The sequence below is a fragment of the Ambystoma mexicanum genome, chromosome 13, assembly GCF_040938575.1.
Source record: "Ambystoma mexicanum isolate Mex_15411 chromosome 13, UKY_AmexF1_1, whole genome shotgun sequence".
NCBI lineage: Eukaryota > Metazoa > Chordata > Amphibia > Caudata > Ambystomatidae > Ambystoma > Ambystoma mexicanum.
This window is the reverse complement of record NC_090938.1, coordinates 176,355,570-176,381,038: the sequence shown is the minus strand read 5'-3', so window position 1 is coordinate 176,381,038 and position 25,469 is coordinate 176,355,570. Positions and strand designations below refer to the sequence as shown.

The window sequence follows — 25,469 nt, the reverse complement described above, 5'->3', positions numbered from 1 at the left end:
AATATTAATCTGAAAACATTACAACACAGACGCAGGCATTGCTCGCCGTACATTGACCACCAACTTCCACTTAACTGTATGAATTTGGTGGCAGGAAACCTGCCCACAACCACCATGCACTCAAGACTGCAGGTCCTCCCCACAACCACCTGAGTGATGTGTGGTAGTACGGGTGTATCCATAGGTGTGGTACGCTTCAGTGGTTATGGCCAGAGGCTAGACTCCTAGCTGTATGTCCATAGATTTTACAACGTATGGGTGTGCAGTGGCTTATACCTCCAGTGCCCAAGACTCTACGGCCATGAATCCAAGACTCTAGGCCCTGGCCACAACCACCGCAGCATGTCACACCCATGGCGGCGTACAAATGAATAGCACACCCATAGGAAAAAAAAAATGTAATTATGGCATGTACTAAATTTCAATGTTCGATAACACCACGCCTGTCCTTTGAACAGTTTCAAGTTGCCTGCGCACAGCACGGACTGAAATACTACCCCTATGAGACCCCTCATTTTCTGTACTTACAAACATCCCGAACAAGGCGGGCATAGGGAATACATCATTAACACCTACCGCCTGAAGAAATACAGTTTTTCACCCATCTCTTACTGTGTGAACCTTCCCAGGCACAATGACACAGCAAAATAGGTTTCGAAATAGCATGTTGCTGCTGGTGGCTGCTGCGCTGTCGGAGGATCCAAAATGTCGGGCGCATCCAAACAATCTCATGCAGAACACAGCTCACTGCAGCCAATCGGCAGAGACGTCGCATGTCCGCGATCATGACACCAGCCCCTTAGCCAATCGGTATTTTGTCCGCGGAGCGAACAGGGAAGTGTGACCGCGAAGCGGACATAGATATCACTAATTGTTTTGCTTTATGTTTTGGTCATTTTAAAAAAACTACTGGACGGATTTGCACCAAATTAACAAAAGCGAGCTTTCGGGACCAAGCCGCCGCTCCTGCCGCAAATTTGGTGAAAATCCGTCCAGCAGTTTGGGCTGTAGGCGTGAGCAAAGGTTTTTCCCATTATGTCTATGGGAAAAAAAGACGTTTTGGGACCCCCCTATAACTTTTCCCCCCCTAGACGAATCCTCACCAAACTTGGCAAAAAGATTCAGAGTGGCCCATATACTTTTTCTGCAAAGTTTGGTGAGGATTCGTCCAGGGGGAGCGCAGTTATAGGCTGCCCAAAAAGTGCTCTTCCTATGGAAACAGCAACTTAACCATAACTATACGGTCACTACCGTGTCCTTGTAATGTGGGGGGTAAAGTTAATAGAAAATGTAGAGGGGTAATGGAGGATGTGGGGGTTCTCCCCCTACATATATATGCAGTGAAATGGGGAGGGAAAATAATTTGGTCTTTTGGGATTCGGGTTTTCATTTTCGGACAAATCACCCAAATTCATGAAGATTATGGGCAGTTAAACCATGCATTACTGCATCAGACCACTATGGAGGTAACATTTTCAGTGTAAATGCATATTATCAATTAACATTGCATAGTATAGAAATGGCACTGTGGATCACTTGCCTTTTGCTCAAATTAATTCATTTTTGGACAAGTCAAGTTCCACAATGACCAATAGAATTAAGTCTGAAATGAACTGGTTTGGTTTGCAAAATTGCTTTTTATTGATGTTTTGCTGCAAAACAAGCCTGGACACGTAAATAGACCCTCCATACAATGCAGTGTGTCATCTCTTTTCTCATTGTGTCTTTGTGTGTTGACTGTGCAGTCACTAGCCAATGTTGACACATGGGAGATGGATCCTGACAGTGTGCACTGGCTGTAAAGATGTGTTAGTCTTGTCGAGGGTAGGGGCGTGTTTGCAAGCATCACTGCACATTCTTCACTCTTGCTGTCATCATTTAATTCACAGTGTGTTTCACAATAATGATAGGCAGGGTGCATACGCAGAGGCGTAGCCAGGATTATCTAACAAGTGGGGCGTGAAGATAAAGTAGTCGGGTAAATACACACACAGCGCTGGCGAGAGGCCATTTACAGATTGTGGCTGAGCCTTGCCGCTCAGGCCCTACCCCGTTTACGCATCTGTGGCTAAGCTCTTGGGACGAGCCCTACAGTTTGGCCATTTACATTCCTAACAGACATCATGTTAAATTGTGTTATGTTAATAGTTTTTTATAAAGTGCCAGTCACCATCGTAGTGGTCTAAGAGCACTGAAATGTGTCCAGAGAGTGCCTAGGTGCCCCTGACATGGGTATACAGATTTTGGCCTGCGAGAGAAACGAAACGTGCAGCAGAGGAGGAGAAAAGGGGAGAACGGTCAAATGCACATGAAAAATGTGTACAGGTAAGGGAATGAGGGGTAGGGATGGAGTTGGTGACAATTTGCATGTCTGGTGAGTCAGTGTAGCCCGATCAAAGTATAGCACTCATAATATGACATGCTAGGTTATGTATAACGCGCTTAATACCCAGAGGTTTCTAAGCGCAGACCCGGGGATCGCACCTGTGTTGCTCTGTGTCGTCTTGCCTCCAAGCCGAGTACGGTGCCCCAGAGCTATCGTCCTGAGACTAAATTGAAAAGGGTAATGCTTGATGATCCTGTGAGCGGGTGTATACCCTTGTGGGGATTGGAGTACTGTGAGTCACCATGTTAAGTGGATACAAACCAGCTACAAAGCTACCATCAACTGCAAATTCTGCATAGTCTAGAGAGTTCTTTTGTATAATTAAGAGATAGGCTGCAGGCATGGCAGCGGGTTGGGTCCACTAGAAGCCTGTAGTGTCTACAAGGAAGCTAACATTTACATTTTGCCATGAATAAATAGGCAGATGGTTTAGGAAGGAGCTGAGACAGAGGTCAGAGGTTCAGCTGAGGCAAGTCACATACAGGGGCTGGAGGACAGGGCTGGCTTTAGGCATGGGTAACCCAGTAACACAGGCGGTCTACCAGTGTGCCACATTAGCCCAACCTCCACGACAGATCTTTCAAGGGCTCTCCCGAGCTGACATGGTGGCATGAGAGTGGGGTGCTTATAATTGCATTGGCACTGCTGATAAAACCAATATGGGGCAGCCGTGACGGTGTGGCGCTAAGTTTTGTTACCTCGCCGTGGGCACTGCCAGAGCTAAGGATGGCTCTGCTGGCAGAGGCTAGAGCAGAAAGAAGCACTGGCAAGATGCATGCACAAGGTGGCAAGAGAATGGAGTACACAGAAGCAGCTCTCAGAGCAGAGAGAGAGAGGATATTCCACAGTTTTTGACAGAGGCACAGGTAGAGAGATGTGTGAGGAGTGTTCCATTCCAATAGGGGTCAGTGTGAACATGTCATTTCATCCCACAGGGAGCTTAAGACAGGCTGGCTAAAGGTATGAGTGAGTATTGCAAATAACCCACTGATTTAATGAATGGCATCCACACAAAGAGATTGTAGAAATATATATTTAGTGGTTTAGAGCAAACAGAAAGACCATTTTCTTATATAGGAATTTAGATTTTCATAGAGAAACTATTTATTTGGCACTGTAAATGTAGTGTGAGAAAGTAATCTGATGGTAGTTATAACATTGAATGTACATATTTGAGTTCACCTAATCATACTAGCTGTTTCTTAGATAGTAGAACTAAGGTTTTCGTAGAACCGATTCTTTTTTCATATTATCGTGATATGCCTATTTGAAGTGATTACACAAGTGCACACCTTTTGGCTTATTTATTTATTTATGTTTATTGAATTGGTTGTTTATAACGGCCTAAATACCTGACTTCGGTTTCTAAGCGCAAATCCAGGATTCAAATCTCTGATGCTCTGTGTGGTCTTGCTTCCAAGACCAAGACATTGCCCCTGTGCTATCCTCCAGTCACATCCTTTTAGATGACATAGCTAGGAGATAGTACTAGTCATTTCTAGTTCTCTTTTCTATATACATTTTCAGTAATGAACAAGTGTGCTTTACCATTCAAAGTCTAAACAAAGGCTTTGATGTTGAGTGTCTTAATAGTTACATACATATTCATAACCAAGTATAACTGTGCATTCAATTCCACGCTCTATTTCACAATCCAAGTACCAAATGTACCAGGCACTGAGCCTAGCAAGCAGAATGTTTCAATACAGCCTTTTGATCTTGGCTTATAGCACATGTTTTATTATATATAGAAACAAGGTTGCATTTCATACCTCAAAGTGGCAGATGTCAACAATGTCAAATACTTTCTAATGTGACATATAGGCCCTCTACGCAAAGAGCCATAAAAGAGACTGGGCCTCATTACGACCCAGGCGGTAAGTTACTGCCTGGGTCGTACCTTTACCACCATGGCGTAAACTATGTTTACGCCATGGTGGTTGGCGGACTTACCGCCCCATTCCGAGGTTGGCGGGGCGGTAAGTCCCCAATCCCCATTTACCCTTCCCCATTCCCATTTTTTGCCCCATAGGGCATAATGGGAGTGGGGAAGGCGTTAATTACGCCACCGTAAATTACGGTGGCGTAATTAACAACAAGGTCCCTTAGCGCCATGGATTTTAACACCTGCTAAAAGCAGGTGTTAAATCCTTCATGGCGCTAAGGGACCTCGGAATCAGGCGGTAAGGGTTGGTGCTGTTTACGCCGCCGTAAACCCCTTACCGCCTGGGTCCTAATGAGGCCCACTATCTTTGTAAATGACATAAGGTTCTCCTATTGTACATTGCATGTGTATCTAATTAGCCCCAAAACACTATCCTTTCATTGTTGACAGGGAGCCACACCCAAGTAAGTATAAGTAAGATTGATAGTACGAGTCTCAAAAGATCATGTCATATACGAAGGGTTTCATCTGTAGACAACCAGGTCATCCCAACATAGGAGAAGGTATAGTGCCTCTCAGAGGTGGGACTAAAATGGATTGCAAGGGATCTTCAATGAAAATCATGTCACAGGCTCTGCAGGTATCTAAGACATATTCTATGAGCGTTCTTCGTGTCTACTGAAGTTATCAATAATCAATTGGCAAGGTCCATTTAGCTAGGCGGTCAATTAGATCTTTGCTTCCCTACTGCTCAGATATTCCACAAAATCCTTAAATGTTCTGTATTTTCCTGTCCCCACATTATTTGTTTAGCTAAGTCATCAGTTCACTTGGGTTGTTTTCACTTCGCAATTGTCTCCCTCATCTCCTGTAGGGTTTAATTTTCTTACTGCCCATGTTTTCCTTAAGTTAATGTCCGTGTGAGGGTCCTTGTTGTGTCATTCATTATCTACATAGTCTTTTTCACACAGTCCGCTAATTCAAGTTCTCATCCAGTATTGGCTGGAACACATCAGCAAACGCAGACATGGTGCTCTTATTCAGCTGTTTTCTATCTGAAATGGAAAGATTTGTCTTGGGTGTGTTTATGATTTTTGCGCTTTTAGTCAGTGTCCATCGTTAGTTTTGGTCCCTTTGTGGGATTTGTGTTATCATCTGCAGTATCTTCAATTTAAGAGTATGAATTTTAGGGTCGAACTCTATGAGCCTTAGTATCAAGAATACAGTAAATTGGAGCTGAAGGTTTAATGGCAGCTTCACCTGCGAGTACAGAGACTGGTACTCCTACCGTCTCATTGCTCCCAGAACACAATGCAAAGAAATATTGCATGCGGTATATGCACTGATTATTTCTCAAATTAATACTGCCCTAGCAGAAACACTAGGCTAATATTAGCGATAACACCAACCATGGTTTTTAAAAATATAATATTTGACCCAAACACAATCAGTTCATGAATGATTCAATTACAGAATTGTATTCAGTGTGCAGAACCTTGAGAGAATCAGTCCAGCCAACTGATATGGCAGTCTGATAAAGATTGTGAGATTCATTTGACTTTTTGTCTGGAAACAGCCTGCATGGGTGCAACAAGTTTTGGCCAGGGCAAAATATTTGCTAGGATCAGTAATAATAAGTATTAACTATTTAAAAAATAACTCAAAAATAACTCTTTTAAGTTATTTGTTTTCTACATGAACTGAGCTTAGTGGAATATTGTGTGCAGTTTCATATCTAATATCTTCAAATTGTTTTGCATATATATAATCTTTGAATTCTATGGCCTGTGGTGTAATCCTGTCTTGATGATTGAAATTACTGTTTTTCTTTAGGTTGCCTCTTTTCTTTGTGATCCCTTCTTTTTGTTTCCCTTTTTCTTATCTGGTGCTAGGTGTGGATGGTTATGTCTTCTAGTAAGCTTAATTGGGAATGTAGTTCATGAGTAGGTTTGTGCTGGTACATTCCATTATGCTTGCCACCAGTGTTTTTCTGCATTACGTGGAAACTTTTTTTATCACATTTCTTTTGTATGTATTAAGTCCTGGCCAGGGTTACTATCTTCATTGTTACATCACTTCATCCATTTCATATTAACCTGGACAAAACCTTTATGTTTATTTCATGTATATTGCGTTTTCCCCGTAACTTCTGTTTTTAGGGTGTATATACATATTTTATGACTTGCTTTGCATGTTTACACCTTCTTTTCATTGTGTATTTGTATGTGTATTTTATTTCTACAGTGCGTGACGCCTAAGTACTTTACAAATGCAATTAGCAGTACATACAAAAAGAGTAAATAGACAATGAAACGAAAAATCAGTTAGAAAGAAGATATGCTTAGAGGTGAGATGTGAAAAACAGAAAAGGATGAAGTAGAGCGGAGGGGAAGGGGTTAAAGCGTTCCACTACCTAGGTGCCAGGAGGGAAAATGAGCAGAAGCGGAAAGAGCAGCAAGTGGGACTTGGAACAGTTAGTAGAAAAAAGGGATTGAGAACGAAGAGAGCGTGTAGGGGAATACAAAGAGATATGAGAAGAGAGATAAGGTGGAGCAATGCCATAGAGGCACTTACAAAAATACAAAGGAAATTAAACCGCAAATGAGATTCAAAGGATAGCCATCGAAGACAATGAAGAGCAGAAGAAATAGAGTCACGAGGAGACAGCAAGCATAGCAGGCACTGTGGCACGAAAACTACCATGGTGGGTGTGTTCTTCTTTCGAGTGACTTTGAATTGTCAGTCAATTTGTATTAAATCTCCACCTGGGTCCTATTGTCCTAGTGTTTTACTGCATTTCACTTTCCATTGATATCAGGTAGAGTACCCATTCTCTTCCTGAAACACCCATCAACTGTAACGGCAACCTTCTCTGCCATACCTGCAAATCCTCTTTCCATCATCATGTCGCATCACAATACCTCCATTGTGTGTTGACAGGGCACTAAAGTGAATTTTAAGCTCTCAACCAAACACATTGGACTTTCTGCTTTCTCTTATGTGGGTTCTCTTGGCACCCTTAATACTATGTTGATTGGGTCAGTGTTCTTGTTTTGTGTGTCATGGTTCTAGAAGGTGTCTGTTTAGCCCATCTACTGTTTCACCTTCTGCACCCGATGTTCAAATGTGTGCCCTAGCTTTGTCTGAGTTCAACTCAGAGATTTTGTAATTCTAATTCCCTATTCTTCTGTGGTTAATCTTTCTATCCCCAAAGGGAGGAGAGTTCATTATGGGAGTTATGGGAGCTGATGTTTAGCTATGTCTATTCTGCGTCCTCATCTTTTTCACTAAACCCCTGACCCCCTTTCTGTTTCCGTTATGCTCCAAGACCTTCCCAGATCAATTAACTTCTAAAGACAGGTCTTTTTCATTTTACCACGGTATTCAGTATATCTCTGAATGGCTTCTCCTATGACTGATTTCCTGACACCCATATCTATTCCATATATCAATGTTCAGTCATTGAATAGTTTTCATTTTATTTCTGGCATCCGCTAACAGTTGATAGTTATCAACTCTGCAGTCAAGTTTAGATCTGGATTTAGAGACCTAGACATATCCAGCTCTCTTGTTAGAGCCTTTTTAACTGACAGAAAATACTGGAGGCTTTTGTCACATGCAACTGGAATACACTTGTTTGTTTTCAATGGTCTTGCTTTAGGAACCATAATTGCTGAATGAGAGAGACCAATAGGGATACAGAGGGGGAGGGAGGGATAGAACAAGAAAAATAGAGAGAGTAGGGGGACAGGGACAGAAAAAGACAAACATTGTCTAAAGTAGCCTAGATCGAACAAGAGAGCAAACAAATCTTGTGAGCGAATTAGAAGTGTACAAGATGATCGAAGCAACATGGATTACTTGAACACATCCCTATATTGACACTGAAGGATTAGTGGCTCCTGTGAATTCCGCGTGGGTAGCTATCCAAATGTGCAGTCTGACGCTATAGGTGATAGCAAGAAATAATGTTCCCATTTTAATGACTAACTGGTGTTACGTTAACATTTACACTTTGGGTGCCTTCACTAGTGCGAGATATTTTCTGAAAAAATGCCCATATGTAAAATAACATTGATTCATTAGTATCTGTGTCTGGTGGATGATTGCAAAGATTAATTTCTGCTGCACATTTCTAAACCCACCTTAATATTTAGGTTGTTTTATTTACGATGGCCCTAGTGCTACTTCATCGTTCAAGAAGACTATTGAATCACACCTAAGTGTGCCAATCACGGCACAACACAATAGTGTTTGTTGTGACAACCTGCTCGGTCCCTCTGGCCTACACAAAGCTTGCTTCTGGACTTGCTTAAAAGTATCACTTTCCCTAAAGCCCTAGCAACATCTCCACGTTTTCCTGTATACCATGTGTACAGTGTTGTCAATTTCCATTTAGGGATTGTCCAACTTCTTAAAGCTCATGGTAATCATTTCCAGAATCACCATAGCTTCTCAACAGGCTTTGCTGCAACGTCCCAATGTAATGTCCAGCCTAAATCTCCAGAATTCTCTTCCTGACTTTCCTAAATTTTTCAGGCTCTCGTTGAAGCGATTCCTAAATCTAGGCCTTGGTAAATGTCTACATTGTCCGTCTTAAACTTGCCTTACTCTTCCAATGCTCCTAAGGACAATGCGTAGAGATTTATGAATTAAAGTTTGAATCATGCCTAAAGGAAACAACGCCCTTCTGGCATATATCTTAACCTTGCATACCGTCAAAGCCATTGCCTGATTCCCCACATTTTCAAATATTGGTTAGTTTCCAAATGTTCTTACGAACCTTGATTGCATGATGTCTAAATTCCCCAACGTCCATGTGCATGTGTGTAAATCTGGTATTTTCCCTTTAAGGCTTTTCTTAATTTGGCAATGTCAGTTGCCTTGATAATGATCCACCTTTCCTATCAATGAGACTTATATACTTAACCAATTCATGAAACCACCCTTTTCGCCTTAGCCAAATTGCCTACGTTCCTGTTCCTGTTCCTTCCAAAGCAATGGTAGGGGTTGCTCATTCTCCACATTTTCCAATAGGGCTTGCTTTAATATCCAAAAGTTCCAATAAATAAATAAATGTTTACAGCCTTGCCCAAATCCCCTGGTGTCTCATTAGGCCATCACTGAAGTACCCCCCCCCCAAGCCCTCATACCCGAACCCTGGTCCTAATCTCTAAATGTCATGGTAGGTCTTGCATAATCCCTGCAGACTTGACTAAGCCAGTGTTATATTTTTTATGTTTTTAACATCTGTTACTTGTTTTGGTATTTGATCATTCAAACAGAAATTAAACTACAATGCTAAATTACAATTTCCGATAATTCCAACAACACCACAATTGATATGAATCACCAATAGTTCAACCGTAATTCATCTTATTGCATAGTAACACAAATATTACATTTTAAAACACCACTAAAGGAGGACATATTCCATCGTAATCTTTTTTCTTTCCCCTCTAAATCTTTCTCCCTATGCCATGATTCTCTTTAAACCCACAGAGAGTTTCAGTACAATTATTAATTCTAAGTTCTAAAGTTATAAGACATTGATTATTATTAATTCCACATGTACAGCATTTTAATAAGCATTTTATGACCCTATTTTTTTCTTGCTCAATCTATATTTAGTGTCGACTCTTGCAATCTTATTCCAAGTTTTCAGCCCCTCCATCATTGGCAAATTATTAAAACTCAGATTCATGTACTCACACTGTCTGTCTCTCTTCAGGCATACTAACAAGATCTCTCAACCTTTGTATTTTTCTTGCATTCAATGGCTAGCAACTTTTTAGAGAAGAGCTGAGATTGCCTCTCCATTAGGATCTTACTAGGCAAATGTGTGACATACAGTTCCCAAGATTTATCCTAAATCCAACTTGATCATCTAGACTGGAGGCCATTCCGGTCATCCCAAGACATGTTCTAAAATGTTAACTTCAATAGTACGAAAGGTTCAGGGACGTCTACGACCATAAAACATCTTCACCATGAGTACATTTAGGCATGATGTTTTCCTGGAAAGCCCTTATGGATGACACCCTGGTAGGGTCAACAATACACCACATGTTACATTAAAGGCAGAGAGAGAGAGAGAGAGACAGAGAGAGTGAGAGAAAGAGAGAGACAGACATTCCCTGAACCCCCTTGAACCCTGCCTGTGCTCCCATCTCTTATTACCCAAGTGTATAGCTGAATTCCAGGCCCAGGTAAACTTGGTAACCAGGTGCCCAACAAGACCCTTCTAGGCTCATGCTTCTTGTTTCCAATTACATGATTTTTTTTAATTGTATGATTAAAACTAAAGTCATTTATGGCACTGTAAATTGCCAACACAGGGCATTATTCAACAGAAAAGTACTGTCCACTAACTCAAGCTTTCAAAGTGCTTTCTTCACAATTTAAATACATATGCTGTCTGCAGATGGGATATTAATAACATGAAAGTGTATGCCTCTTTTTAATCCACTTAAAAAGGTATTTTTTGGAGACTCTGTCGTTACCGTCCACCTTTGCACAGACAGGGCAAGGAACAAATGCACCAAACCCTGAGGATCCCTCATTTCTGTAGTTTACCCAGAACCCGATACTGGAAAATCTTATTAAATGTCCTGTCAGAATCTTCTGTGTGGCTGTTCACCACCTGCTTGGAAAAGGTTGCACATAAACAACTTGCCAAATGTGAAAGGCCAGCCATAAACCAAGTTTGTTCAAATGGGTTTAACTAATTTTTAGCATGCCCCTAAGGAGTGCCATGGGAGGAATTTAGCAAATAATGTTCCTGCCCTATCTACTGAGGAAATAAGGCGATTAATTGACTAACTAGGTAGTGATGGAAAATGGAGCTCATCTTTACTTGTCTGTATGCACTAATATACCCTTTCCACAGGAATGTGGAAGGAGAACACATTAACCCAATAGCTCTAATCCTTTCAGTAAAACATTTAGTGAGCTATGTGGTACCTTCAATCTTCTAATTGGCAATATAGGAGCAACGTACGTACAGGGCCATGCCCTTGCTAACATAGCAAGTAGTGATAAAGTACAGTACCTGCAGTCTCACATCTATGGTGGCACTTTGGAAACATTGGTTTTGCGGACACAAGTGATCCTGGTGTCAGTCCCTGTAAATCCTCGCCGCTACCAGGAACCGACTAACGACATAGCAAGTAAAGTTCTCTCTATCACTGTCCCCTACGCAGTGATCCACATAAGGTCTGAACATTTTCTCATTAGCGTTCATATTGCTCTTCCTAATCATTGTCCGTCATCTCCTCAGTGCTCTGTCACCATCTGTTTCACTCTTTAAAAGTAAACTTGAGCCTTAACTCACTCAGGCATTGTCTCACTCACTGGACAATTGCAATGATGTGTAACAAATCAGTGCAGTCCCCATGTGACACCCTGGCTCTGGCAAAAGCAGCAAAATCAAAAAGAGAGATTCCTCATCGAACTGCGAGGATTAAATTCAAAACCCTCTGCATTGTACACAAGGCCTTCTGGGGTCTAGGGCCGCAATACCTTCAACTCTCTCTTCCCAAATATCTTCCTTCTCGAGCTCTTCGCTCATCTGCCTCCAACTCCCTCAGGGTCAGTCGCTTCTCCAAGCAACAAGTTGGTGGCAGATCACTCTCTTCGGCAGGGGCCTCTCTCTGGAACAACCTTCCTGCCTCCCTGAAACTCGAGGAGAACCATCTGTGGTTCCGGAAACACAAATCCTTCCTCTTTGCTTCTGCTTTCTCTCCTCCCCTCCCTTGCTGAATTCCTGACTGAAATTGCACTGGTTACCTGGCCACCCTTTTTCTGATCTCTGGCCAAGGCCCCGTCAACTGCCCACCTGCACTGCCTCCCTGGCAACCCCTGCACTTGGGGACCGTTTTTTTTCTGTATCTCTTCAGTCCCCCTTCCAGCACTTATGTCTGCACTTCCTTGCACTTGCCACCAGCTGGCTGTTTCATGTGTTTTATTTATTTTACCTATTCCACTTCCCATGTACTGCACTTTCCTATCTCCCTTCCCCCGTGCACTCTTCCTTCCCCCCTTCCCATGCACTTGCGCGATCTGAATGACACCTGGCCTAGTAGGATCGTTGTCTGTCCTCCCTTTGTTCCCCCCCTTGCCTCGTCGCGCCTTGAAACACTTGGGTATAGGCGCATTATAAATGCCATATCATATCATATCGTCCAGTGTTAACAAAATAAAACAGTAAACCAAAGCCCTCACAGCCAATGGGCGTAAGCAATACTCCAACCAGAACCAAATAATTTACAAACGCTGCATGACACACTATTACCAGTCCCCAAAACAAGCAATTATACGCAACTCGCATCAGAGATAAAACTGATAAGGGTAGGGACCTATTTAAAGTTGACCTAGATTGTATATATTTGTTTAATTATGGATTTATTTATATGTGTCATAGTTTTCACAAACTTTTCACACGTACACAAAAATGTTCAAAGTAAATGTAACATTTCAAATGTTCTATAAATGAAATCGAAACCAAATCTAGAAATTCATCATGCAATCATACTAAAACCCTTTAAGAATAATCAATAACAGCAATAAATAGCAAGGTTTCCGAACAACTTAAAATTCTTAACCAGAAAACATCCCAATTTAAAACATCATCCATATCTACAAATTAAAAAAAGATCTTCCTTTGTACGTCCCAGAATGCAATTCAATAAATAGTTTTATTTAAAGTTGCCCTAGAATTTACATCTCCCTCTGCCACATCGATTAAGCTATATAATAACTGCCAAATCATCTTTTGTGAAAATAATCTGTAAAATAAAGGACCTAATACCCGCAGTCGTCATCCTCAATGTTCAGTGGGTCCAGATCAGCTACACTGTTTTATTAATTGATTTCTAGTTCAGAGTTTGAAGCTAAGTTACATTCCATATGGCCAGACAATTTTCAAGTTGATCCAAAATATTCTCCACTTATACTGAAAACCTGTCAGGATTCTGGCCCTCGAGGCCTGGAGTTGGACAACACTGCTCCAGAGGGTTTTAATGTATCAATTACATTTTGAATATTCATATAAATATAATGCGCTGTCATAGGCCTTCCTTAGCTTTATAACGTTTGCGGTCACACAATGTTATGTTATGTTAGAAATATTTCATCCTGTGCCACATCACGACTGCAGTGATCTAAAAGCGCAGAGGCTTGTCTGGAAGTGTGCGTTCTGTGGCACCACCTGAGGTATCCAGACCGTAGTTTGCAGAGTACAGAAATAAAAGAGTGGTAAAGTAATTGGAGAATGGGGGGGTTCAGATAAAACCAAGGTTCAATGGATGTGGGGCAAATTAAATGATGGATACTGTTTGTAACTGCTTGGGAGCAACTCGATCCAGCCAGAGTAGATCACAGATCCTAGCAAGTGTGCTGGGGTACTCAAGTGTGGCCGCGCCACCTCCCTTATCTCACCCTCTCAGTAGTGCTAATTGATATGCGATCAGGATTGCACGTTCTAAGATGGCTGACGGAGAAGGAAATATTCACATGAGGGTAGTTTCAGAGAGATAAATAGATATTACTAAAAGCAGTGAGTGGCTGCATTAAGCGCTCAGGATCTGCTCAAGTGGCCCCTCAAAGCATATCAGCCCCAGGAATATATTTAAAAAATGATCTCCGTTTTGTGACTGCCAAGGTTCGGGGCCAAGAGTGCCCAAGTCAAGAATAGACTGCTGTGTACACCTTCCATTCAAAGCCATTAGCAGTAATTTCCCTTTGTGACTGCTGTGTCATACTGCTGTGACGTTGCGATGGTGAAATATGGAATATATGATCCACTGCTATGTCATCACAGCAGGGCCTATGACATTTTCTCAGCCAAGTATCTCTTCTTCTTTTTTGGGCTGCTGTGGTATGAGGTGAGAGGGTGAGAGGGAACCTTAGATTTTGTTTAATGTTTTGTAGGATTCTCTGATTTCTTCCTCTATACCCGCTGCAATGCTGGTCCCTGGGATAGCACTATGGAGGGCCGGGGGGGCGGGAGGGTGGGGTAAGGGAATAGATGCACTGAGCTATACACAGCATACCATTATAGATGGGTAACATTCAATGACGGCGTACACACGACGGCGTACAGCCCACCTTGCGCTTCAGAGTGACATCATAGACAACTCAAGCGTCACTCTTGTTGTCTATCAGATGGCACTTGGCAACCCTTGAAGGTATACGTCCCTCTGAGTTGAGAGGGACCCATTTGCTAATTCTACATGTGTGGAAGGTGAATGCGGACAGAGACAAACAGGGTTGGAACAGAGGGGGTGGTGAGATATATGTCCTGTTCTAGTGATGTGAGTATGTCTTTGGCTCAGGAATGTCAGGCTTTCAGGTCTTCTGCAAAGGTCCCTTTTAGCATGTTACTTTTTTTTTTTACTGTATATAGCATTTGGATCTTGTAACCAAATGACATTGTTTTAAAGTCGTTTTGTTCGTTTGCTTTTTTGTTAATCTGTTGATTTATTCACCAGCCACTTTCATTTTTCGACGTAATGCAGGTTTTTGTTTGTTGCGTCATGTTCTATTGTGTCATGTTTTGTCATTTGACATGACTGCTCTCTTGCATTGTACACAGCCAAAAAAGCACCCTGAAGCAGCTTAAAATTGTCTTGCAGCACACCACAAAGCACCCAAACAAAAAAGATTAGACCCAAGCGGCATTCAGTAATGAAAAGGGCCGTAATGCCCAAAATTGGCCTGCAAATATAATCTGGTGTTCCCATAGAACCTATAGCCCTGTAGGACCTTAGAATCCCATGCTAGCCTCTTCTCTCAGGGCGAGATAACTGATGCCCAGGTTGAGAAGGATAGACAAGGCTGGATTATGCAGATTAACTCAGCCCAGGATAGAGGAACTCTGCCAGCCACACCTCCACACCCATCCCCATAAAGGTACCAGCTTCCAAGCATCAGTTCAGGTACTCCCAGAGGGGCCACAGGTCAAACCTCATCCTCATTCAAAAGAGCCTTTCCTCCAAGTGAATCTGTCTTTACAACCTGGCAATTCGTGACATGGCACTAAGCAGGAGGGCGGGTGCGTGCCTGTTCCATTGTGCATTGTTTTTACCCACTGTGGTGGCCAAGTTTATATAAATTGCAAATTGTCTGCAGGGGACCCCCAATGTTACTATGTTTGCCCCTTGAGTCCACTGCATGCGCTTTTTAACTTTTATAAAACCTGAGTTTAGAAATGAAGAGAAAGAAACAGGCATAATCGCCTTCACTATTCGGTTTCATACTCCATTTTGTAAAAATGAAAATGCTACCTGGCAATTATGCGTTACAGACGGCTTTTACAATGGATTCCTATGGAATCTGCTTGCTTTCAGCAGGTGCTGTACATGGAGGTGGATAACATAGGTATCCATTCGTTTTGCGCCTGTATTGAAATCTCACGCAGTCGTTAAACAAAGTGCACTTTCAACATGGAGGAGGGAAGCCGGGCCCTTCCTATCCCTTCTCCGTCTCCAAGTGACGAACATGCCCTGGAGAGGTAAGCCAGGTAAAAATACATTATCCCCTGCACCCGACTATACAATAACCCCCATAGATCCTATCGAACCAGCATTGCTCAACATATCCCGGCACCTAGAATATATGCTATCAAGAACTCAAACCCCAGCATGCATACGTGCATTTCCCACCAGTTGCACCACTCGTGGGTATCTGCAAATGTAATCTAACATGGTGAATAACCTTGAGTTTGTAGCAGGGAGAATCGGCTTATCTCGCTGATTCTGTAGAGAGCAGTGAAAGTTCAAAACATTTGATAACTGGATGTGGGAGTCTCGCATTGCTACGGGCAGACCAAGGCTGCAATCATGGCACCGGTGCCGGTGATTGCGTCATCCCCATCCCTTGGAGTCCTATAGGTAATACCGGGATATCTGGCGGTGGATACGGTACGGTAGTCCCCTGCTATCCCACCGGAATTACCAGCAGGATACTGGAGGACTTGTAATGAGAACCTGTAAGTATACTAACTAAAAAAATAAAATATGTCACAGTAGCTTAGCATGACATAGCACAGCATAGCATTTCCAAGCAGGCCAGGGCATAACAGCACAAATGCATAGCAAGAACATGTCATGCTTAGCAAATGTTAATGCGACCAGGTTTGCGGGCACCAAAAAGGCTGCATGTCCCAAATACGATAATTGAGTGTGTGATGGGAAAAGGGAGTATATAGAAATCAAGGGGCACACACAGCCTTCATGGCATAGCAGTCTGAAGCAGAGCAAGAAATAGCCGGGAACCAGGTACATTTCGTAAAGCACAAACTTTCAACCCCTGCCCAAAATCAGCAAAAACTTGCCAAGCGGAGCATGTGTGCACACACAAACACGCACATACTCTCTCCCTGCTCCAGACCCATCCCTTACATTTTTTAGGTCTGCTTCTCTTCATTTTGTCTGGCAATAAATGCATATATATATATATGTCCCAGAACTACTGACCTATATTAGAATGCAGAGTCTCCTGTGTGCCTGTCATACCACATCAAGAAATTGTCAACACCGCCAAGACTTTCCTGCTACAATGATCAATTTCTATAATCAGTTGACCCCCTTCTGTATTTGATAAAGTGTATAAAACTTTGTTTAACTTCCCAAGTTAATTTGGCTTGGTCCACCCTTGCAAAGTCAAGCTTTTCACTGATCACCTTAAGCTAATGGCACATCCAATTTTCTCTTGTCTGGTTCCCTGTGTCATTCTCATGAAGAATGTTCCTTCGACTGGCTTTATACACAGCCAGACTTCTACCAGGTTGGGTCGCATCCTCAAATGTATTGACATAGAGAGATTTTAAAATGCTGACCTACATCCAATACTAGTGCATAGCTTGTCTGAGGGCAAATCACCGGCTTCCACTCCTCCAAAGAGAGACTTGATGCCCTGCCTGGTAGGAAGACTCGCTGTGTGTCTGACCATGCAAGTGCCCAATGGGCTGTATTATATATTATATACCGCCAGGCAAGCTGCCAGCCAAAACTGAACGGAAACGGACAGTAAGGAAGAGAATATGTCTAGGTTTTTGATTGAGGTGAAGGAATACTTAATAATGAGAAATGGTCAAGAAGCAGATTCAACTCCCCCCAGGATATCTGCCTCAGTAACCAATCAGAAATGACAGTCCCCAATGTGCATGCCCAAAGATTTCCTGTAGCATCCACTTCCTTCCTACAAAACAATGCCTCCCGGTGCCCAGCGTAGCAGTTTAATTCAACATCTTCATATTCCTTTCACTCTTCGGGACAATGAGCAATCGAATAACCCAGAACATGCCTAAACCTCACAAAGCTACAACAGGTTTAGCATAAATCTCTACATTTTCCAAAGGGCCTTGCCATAGTTTGCAAAGGTTCCCATGAACCATGTATTCAGACTTAACTACATTTCTCAATTTCCCCTTAAGACTTGTCTAAGTCTCCGAATCTCCCATTAGACCTTGCCTAAAATGACTAATTTGCCTTTAGGACTAGCCCGCATCTCTAAATATCATGTTTGCCCGTGCCTGAATCTCAGAGGTTACCTTCAGGGCTTCCTAAGCGTCCCAATATCTTCATAGGCCTAGCCTAAATCTCCCAATTTCCACATCTGACTTACCTAAGTCACATTATATCACATAAGGCCTGTCTACATATTTCAATTTCCCTTTAGGACTTGCCTTCGTTGCTCAATGTAACATTAGGATATATATTCCAATTTGTCTACATAGCATCCCGGACCTGATTTCCAACAATAACAGAGATTTGGAGCAGCTGTCCCATACCTGCATGTCTTGACGGGTGATGAACCCCTTGTTTTCTCCATCACATGCCTGGAAAAACTCCTGCACCTTTTCCTGGAGGACAGAGGAAAATGGTTCCTCATCCTGCGGAGGGATTGACATTTTCTCATCGTCTGCCTCTTCCTGTAGCTTCATTTTCCTCCTGCTGGAGCCAAGCTTTCTTGCTTTGCCCGCCATCTTGGCTCAGAGTGTACAGCGCTCCCCGCTCATGTATTTGGGCCCTTTGAAAAGATAAAGCAAAAGCTGATTACTTTACTCTTTGCATCCTTTGAATATCCCCTAGCAACCGCTTTTTAATTATGGTCCCTGTGCTGCTAATAGCCACAAACAAGTATCATTCAAAAGGAGAGCTGCAGCAAATTAATTGATCAGTAATGGGAATAGATATATTAACAGACATTCAAAATTAAATCTTGATGCGGGAGATATTTCTATTGGTTTTCATAGCACTATTTTCATTTCTGCACAAATAACTAGTAGTGGAAAATACATTTCAAATAACATCATGTTGGATTTCCCAATATATTTTGGACAGCTCGGGCAGAGGAAATGCAACCAATTATCCCTGGTACAACATGCTTTCATCGTGGGATTTTTTTTGCGTGGGTTTTTACCAGAAAAAACTCTCCAAATTTTTAGTGGTGGTGAGAAAAATATATAATATGTGGTGTGGGGGTTAGAAAATAGGTAAACACTGAAAGGTGATGGGGAATTTGGGGAACACCCCCCAAAAGAAACAATTTGATGTGGTTTTTTAAATAAAAAATCTGCTGTAAAACCCCCTCCGTGAAATAACATCCTGTGACGAAATGACTTTTTAAGAGACCGGAGCGTTCATGTACCCTGATGCACAGTCTTATTTTAGATCAGTAGGTGCATTGATACAACTGTCAATTTCTTCTGAGAATTCCAATATTGAAAGGTAACGGAGTATGAGGTCCCCCTCATCCACCACAGCATTAGTGATGCAGTCATTGCATAAAGGATCTACTCAGTGTGATGAGCTTTCATTGATGAGCAGTGTGATACGTTTTCATCGGTGGGCATTCTAAGTAGCGCACACCTCTGCCATTAGTATACAGCAACAACAACCTACGACAAATTCTGTCTAGCTGGGCACACATCGAGTCTCCTGTACTAGCGCCCTGTCGTGACCTCCGTCAGCACCCGCCCACGTGCCTGACCTCTGGGTTGCTTACAGGAGCCTAGCCAGCCCACCTAAATCCTAATCCCAGCAGAATGCCCGCACACACACACATCTTATGCTAAACTCTTAGAACTTCCCATACCTGGACTTTGGTACCCGAGGGCGTTCCAACCAGAAAGAACACTGAGGCCATACAAATGGGGAAATGGCGCTATATAAATGACAACACAAATGCAATAAAAAGTATGGTTGACTTTCGGGTCTGATGTCCTCATTTTAACACCATCCACACCCCTAGGTTCCCCCAAAGCTCGTCAGTGTATAGCATGAACAGTGTATTGCATACTTGTTTGGGACAAAAAGGAAAATGTATCACATTAAGGGGTTGAAAAACAGGGTAAAGGGGTCATAGGAATGTGTACATTGATGGCCAAGCGGAATGAAAGAATAGTGTGTGCGCCCATTACTACCTACAGAGCAGATGCATATGGACAGAGATGCCGCTCCATTGCCCACAGGTCGCCTTTGTTTCCGCCCGTAGGGTGTGGCACAGCAGGCAGAATGGAATTTAAGCCCAGATGGGGCAGGGAAGCCGGCGTCTGTGCCTCTCTTAACAAAAGCGAGGTTGCTTAGCAATTTGGGCGGGCAAGTCACTGGGTCCTGGGCTGTGGGTGGATGTGATTGGCTTCTGGAGAGTTAAGGTGGAACGGGATTAGCTGCGCGTGGCAGAGCTGGTGAGGAGGTAGTTCGTGTTGTTGCCCTCTGCAAAGCCAGGCCAAAGGGATTCACAGCCTGCTGCTTCAAGTCCTAGGGTACATAATCTGATGGCCTCTGGAGGTCCCCTTCCCCGCTGCACTGAGTTATAGCAGGCCCCGTGGCCCTATGCATGGATCTCTACACTCACACAGAGCAGCAGAAAATGGCAAATATTGGCCAATAGCAGGAGGATTTATACAACCGCGTTCATCCATAGTCGGCTATAGTGACCAGTAGAACAATGAGAGGTGGCGAGGGTCATCATTAAGGTAAATGGGTAGGTGGTGCATATTTTGAAAATGTATTCCCTGGCTGTTGATGGACCTTTTTTTAAAGACCTGTGCATGGTAATTGGGGATTTGCGGTCTGACCACACAGCGTGGGTGACCACTGACATCCGATTGTGAATCACTTGGTGCTTCGGTCCTGAAAGGCCAGGTGCCAGATTAGCTAAGAGCTTGTTGACCTGGTTGGCTCTGGTTGATTCTCGGAGACTATGACAACAGAGGAGTTGCCAGGCGGGTGCTGAGTGGGCTATAGCCCCGGGTCTTTTGGTTGTAGCCCCGGATAGAAGCTCAGGGCCTACAACCAAAAGCCTAGCTAGCCCTGAGCCCCACAAGTCCTGACATTAGCATAGCCCCAGATCTTTTACAGACCAGCAACACCCCTGTATGCCACCCTACTGACAGGTGCTAACGTTTATTTTTCAACCCTCGTAAATCCAACAGGCTCCTCAATCTTCATGACAATGCAGCCGAACGTCCTCAAATTGTACATGCACCATTAACTATGCACTCTGTTGGTTCATGTGCCATAAAACCAACATGCTAGCTGCTAATGTCTCAATGCACTTGACATTGTCTGTCGCTCTGCCAATGCTCTCCTTGAACTGTGTGTAAATGCCAGAGTCTTTCTTCACCACCTAGGTCAGTCTACTTCCTCCAGCCCTTCTTCTTGTTCTGCTTCCCATTCCTCATCTCTCTCCTTCCTCCCAGTCCTTCCCTGTGCACCTGGCCTGCTACTACTTATTCTCTTGTATCCCAGTACTTCTTTTTCATCCCAGATCTTCTCTTTCTATGTCCCTTCTCATTCCCATTCTGCTTCATCCTTGTCCTTCACTTTCTCCTTTGTCTGAATCCTTCTTCTCCTTCTCTTCATCCTAGTCTTTCTCCTTCGCCTTCACCTTCATCACAGTCCTCCTGCTTCTCCTTTGCCCCATTGATCCTCTTTCTCCTTTTCCTTCTTCTTTCTCGTGCTCCTCTTTCCCTGTCCTTTTCATTCCCTTTCACCCCAGTACATCCTCTCCTTCGGCCAAGTACTTCTCCTTCTTTGTCCCCGTCCCTCTCCTTCACTGGCACAGTCCTTCTTCTTAGCTTTACACATCTTTCTTCTTCTCCTTGGCCGCTGCTCTTCTGAAGCCCCTTAATTCCAGTATTTCTTCTTCATTTCTGTCCTTTTCTTCTCTGTCCCAGTCCTTCTTTTTTGACACACCACAGTCCCTCTCCTTCATTCCAGTCCTTCTCTTTCATCACAGTTATTTGCCCCAGTCCTACTTTAACAAGGCTTTCCTTTTCTCCACCCTCCTAGTCCACGTTTCTTATTAATCTCAGTCCTCGTTATTCCTAATCTCTAGTCCCAGACCTTCTCCTCCTTTGCCTAATAACCCTCCTTCATCAACATCTTTCTCCTTCGTGACTGTCCTTCTCCTTTTTCACAATCCTCCTTCATTGCAGTCTTTCTCCTTGTCCTTAATGCAATTTCCTTATCATCTCATTCACCTTCCTCCCTCTCCTTCATTCAACTTTTTCACCTCATTCACTTTCATCCTATTCCTTAGATTATTTCCCCTTCTTCCCAGTCCTTCTACTTCTCTTTCATCGCAGTCCTCCACCTTCTTCCCAGTCCTACCTCAGCTTCTCTTCCATCCCAGTGCATCTTCTCTCACTCCCCAGCCCTTCCCCTTCTCCTTTGTCTGAGTCCTTCTCCTTCGTCAGCCCAGTTCTTCTCCTTAAATCCAGCCCTTCTTCATCTCATTTGTCCTTTGTCTACCGCTCTTTTATTCCAGTGCTTCTTTTTTGCAGTTCTTCTCCTCTGTCGTAGTCCTTCTCCTTATCTCTTGTCCTAGTAATTATCCTTCTTCTCTTTCATTCAACCTCTTTTCGTTTCCCTTCCTCGCATCAATTTTCCTCATGCCAGTCCGTTACCTTCCTTCCAATGCATCTCCTTCATCCTGATGTTTCTTTTCCTTCCCCCAGTCCTTCTCATGCTTACCAATCCTCCTCCTTCTCTAGTCCATTTTTCCCAGTAATTCTCCTCTTTCTCCTTTGTCCCAGTTGTCCTCCTGCTTCTTCATTGTCCAAATATTTCCCTTCCTCCTTATTCTTTGTCCAAGTCTTTATAAGAATAAGGAGTGAAACGAATGAGAAAAAGGATCTTCTTATTCGTTTCACTCCTTATTCTCATCTCTTTAATCCAAGTCCTTCTCCTCCTTTTCCTTCATCTCGGCTCTTTCTCACCTTCTTCTCCTTCTCTTTATTGCCAGGGCGTATCTGCTGCATCCCAGTTATTCTTCTGTGTCACACTCTTTCTCCCCATCGTAGCTAATCTCCTCAATTTCAGTCTTTCTCCTTCTTCCTTGTTTTCCAGTCCTTCTCGTTCATCTCTGTCCTTCTCTTTCACCTTCATCCCAACCCTTCCACTTTCTCTTTGTCCCATTCCTCTGCTTTGTCCCAGTCCTTCTTCACTTACATACCCAACCTTCTTCTTATCAGTCCTTCTTTTTGTCCTTCATCATAGTCATTCTCCTTTCCCCAGAACTTCTCCTAATAATTTTCCTTCTCCCCGGCCTTATCTTTAATCCGGATCCTTGCCCATCATCTTCTTCCCAGTCTTTCTCCTCCTTCTTTCTACCAGTCCTTCTTGATCAGCGCTATCCTTTTCTCTCATTGCATACCTTTACACAGTCCTTCTGCTTCTGCCACGTCCTCTTTCTAATTCATCCAAATCATTGACATTCTCCTTTATCGCAGTCCTTTTTCCTCCTTCATGCTAGTCCCTCTTTATGCAAGACATCAACTTCATGTTTGCCCTTCTTCGTCCACGTATTTCTTCGTCCTAATCCTCCTCCCTCCTCCTTCTCCTTCTCCCTAGTCCTTTGCCTTATTTTCGATCATATTCCTTTGTCCTACTCTTCCTCGTTTCACCTTCATCGCAGACCTTAATCCTAGTCAGACTGTAATTTAAGTGCAACCTCTGAGTCTATCACATCATGCCTCTGAACAATATATTGCTTAATCTATATTCCCCCCACTAAATTCCCCCCTCTTTTCTCTCTCTCTGTCTGTGTCTCTATCTCCATCTCTCTGACTCCGTCTCTTTCTACCTCTGTCTCTCTGACTCTGGCTCTGCCTCTCTCTCTCTCTCTCTCTCTCTCTCTCTCTCTCTCTCTCTCTTTCTTTCTCTCTCTCTCTCACTCTAAAGAACGGATTAAAGGCTGTAAGTGGCTGGGCACTGAAGGCATCAAAGGTAATGTAATGTTTGAGAATATCCCCCTGTTGTACTAAATCAATGACCCCCTAAACCTGCATATGGATCTGCATGTCGTATATCTAATATGTTGCAACTGGGAGGCTTGTTCGGTTAGTGGATTAGAGGTTGTTAGGCAAAGTTTCTATGCAGCACCCTCTGGGACCACAACACGACTATGACTACAAGTGTAAGTAAAACCAACCTTTGGTATAAGTCTGTACCACACAGTTTTTGGTAGCGAGCTGAGCAGCCAGGCTTCTCTCAAGAGGGAATGTGAGCTGTAATGGTGTTACACAGAGGTCTACAATCACAAGTATTCAAATAGACTTTTATACTCAAGGTTTCTTGGTAAAACATGTATTAATTTATTACACAGTCAGTTAGAAAACATTCACTAAAAGGAGGCAATCAATATCACACAAAGATATTCTACAGTACTTCGCACTATCCGGTTCTGAGGCATTTAAACTACTCTGAAGGAGGAGCAAAATGGCATTCTGCGCATTTGAAATAGGAGCAAAAAGGCATAAGTTAATAAAACGAATAGTAGAATTATTCTTAAACAGTGCAAATAGTTTGAGTTGACCAGAGGGGTTGATTCAATACAATAGGTAGGCCAAAATCAATGGGCTAGAGTCTTGTATAAGTAAAAATGGTTCTGGTAGTTAAACGGAAAAGTCTTTGCCACGGTTCTCAGAAGTAGTTCGTAGAAGAAAGCTTTATACGTCGGGTCACAAGCTGAGTAGGCCTGCAAGCTGCCAAAGTTTCACGCACTTTCGCAGTGAGAGGTAAGTTCTCTCGGTCGGATTTTCACAGTACCTTAAGTTAAAGAAAAAGATGCAGCTGAGGACTTCTGTTCCTGGCAGTACCTGCAGATCTCGCTGTTCCTGAGCTTCAGTCGTGGAGACAAGAGGGAGGAAGTCGGGCGACTCCTGCACTGCACGGGGACTGATCACAAAAACTGGCAAACTGGTAAATCTTCGATTCCGGGAGCTGTCATCAAGCACACAAACTAATGTCCTTCTTCCTGGTTATTTGGTTTCCTGCAGCACTGTAAGGAAAATACAACCAGCTCCGAGAATGGTGTCCAGGTGGCTTACAAGTTGATTGGTCCCACCAACTCAAAGGAAGAATTTGTCCTTGAATGGCTTCTCTGTCGAGATGAATTTGTTGATCCGGACCTGCAGCAGGGCTTCACCGGGCAAACCAACGGTCCAGATGTTGCAGCAGCCATCCTCTTCCAGATAGTCTTTGGTTCTTTCATTCCAGTGGTCGACTCTGCCTTCCAAGCCAAGAGACTCGCCTTTTAAACAGTTTTCCCCCATTCATTCCAGCCTAGCTGCCTCTCACCCAGCAGGGTGGCTGTCGTTGCCGGACAGTCAGCCAGCCAATCATGCCGAGTGCATTTGGGTCTCCTAGGAGACTAAGTACAGGGAGTTTCAGGCACCTCCCTCACTTCCTGCCCTCCCCCCCAGACACTTGGGCGCCACAGGCGGTCTTCAGTCCTGAAGCCCACCAAAGGTGTAGGAACAAAGGGACCAAACCTAGTTTGGCGCGCAGAGACAAACTCTAGAAGGACCTTTCCAAAAAGAAATGGTGAAAAAAGAAGACCGGGACCCGTTTAAACAAAGGAGGCTCAAACGCCATCTTGAAAAACATGGCTCCTGCTATTTAATGCTACCGGTGTTCGAGGTCGGGAAAGATCATGGTAGTTAGTTTTAAAACCACTGGCACCAGCCATTTCGAGAGGAAAGGGTAGCATATGACTGCTACATGAGTTTCTAGACATAGGGGATACTAAGCAACCACTCCAGCACTCTATGGTAAGATAATGTGTGCTGGGTCTAGGAATTTGGAAAGACTAGTAAAGTCAATTTCACTTTACTTTCTCTGGGAAACAGTAGTTTATCCCAGAGAAGGTATTTAAACCTTGGGACAGCCTAAGCGGCTTCACTGT

The 25,469-nt window shown here is 43.3% G+C and overlaps 1 protein-coding gene across 3 annotated transcripts in view; it reads right to left on the bottom strand.

Moving 5' to 3' along the window:
* RAB44 (RAB44, member RAS oncogene family) overlaps positions 1 to 25,469 on the bottom strand; it is a 353,899-nt gene that overhangs the window by 288,015 nt on the left and 40,415 nt on the right. For all 3 annotated transcript variants that reach the window (XM_069633561.1, XM_069633560.1, XM_069633562.1), the window contains exon 2: positions 18,064 to 18,302. In XM_069633561.1, coding sequence (XP_069489662.1) covers positions 18,064 to 18,258 — 195 coding nt within the window. In that variant the 5' untranslated portion in view covers positions 18,259 to 18,302. The remainder of the gene's footprint in view (positions 1 to 18,063; positions 18,303 to 25,469) is intronic.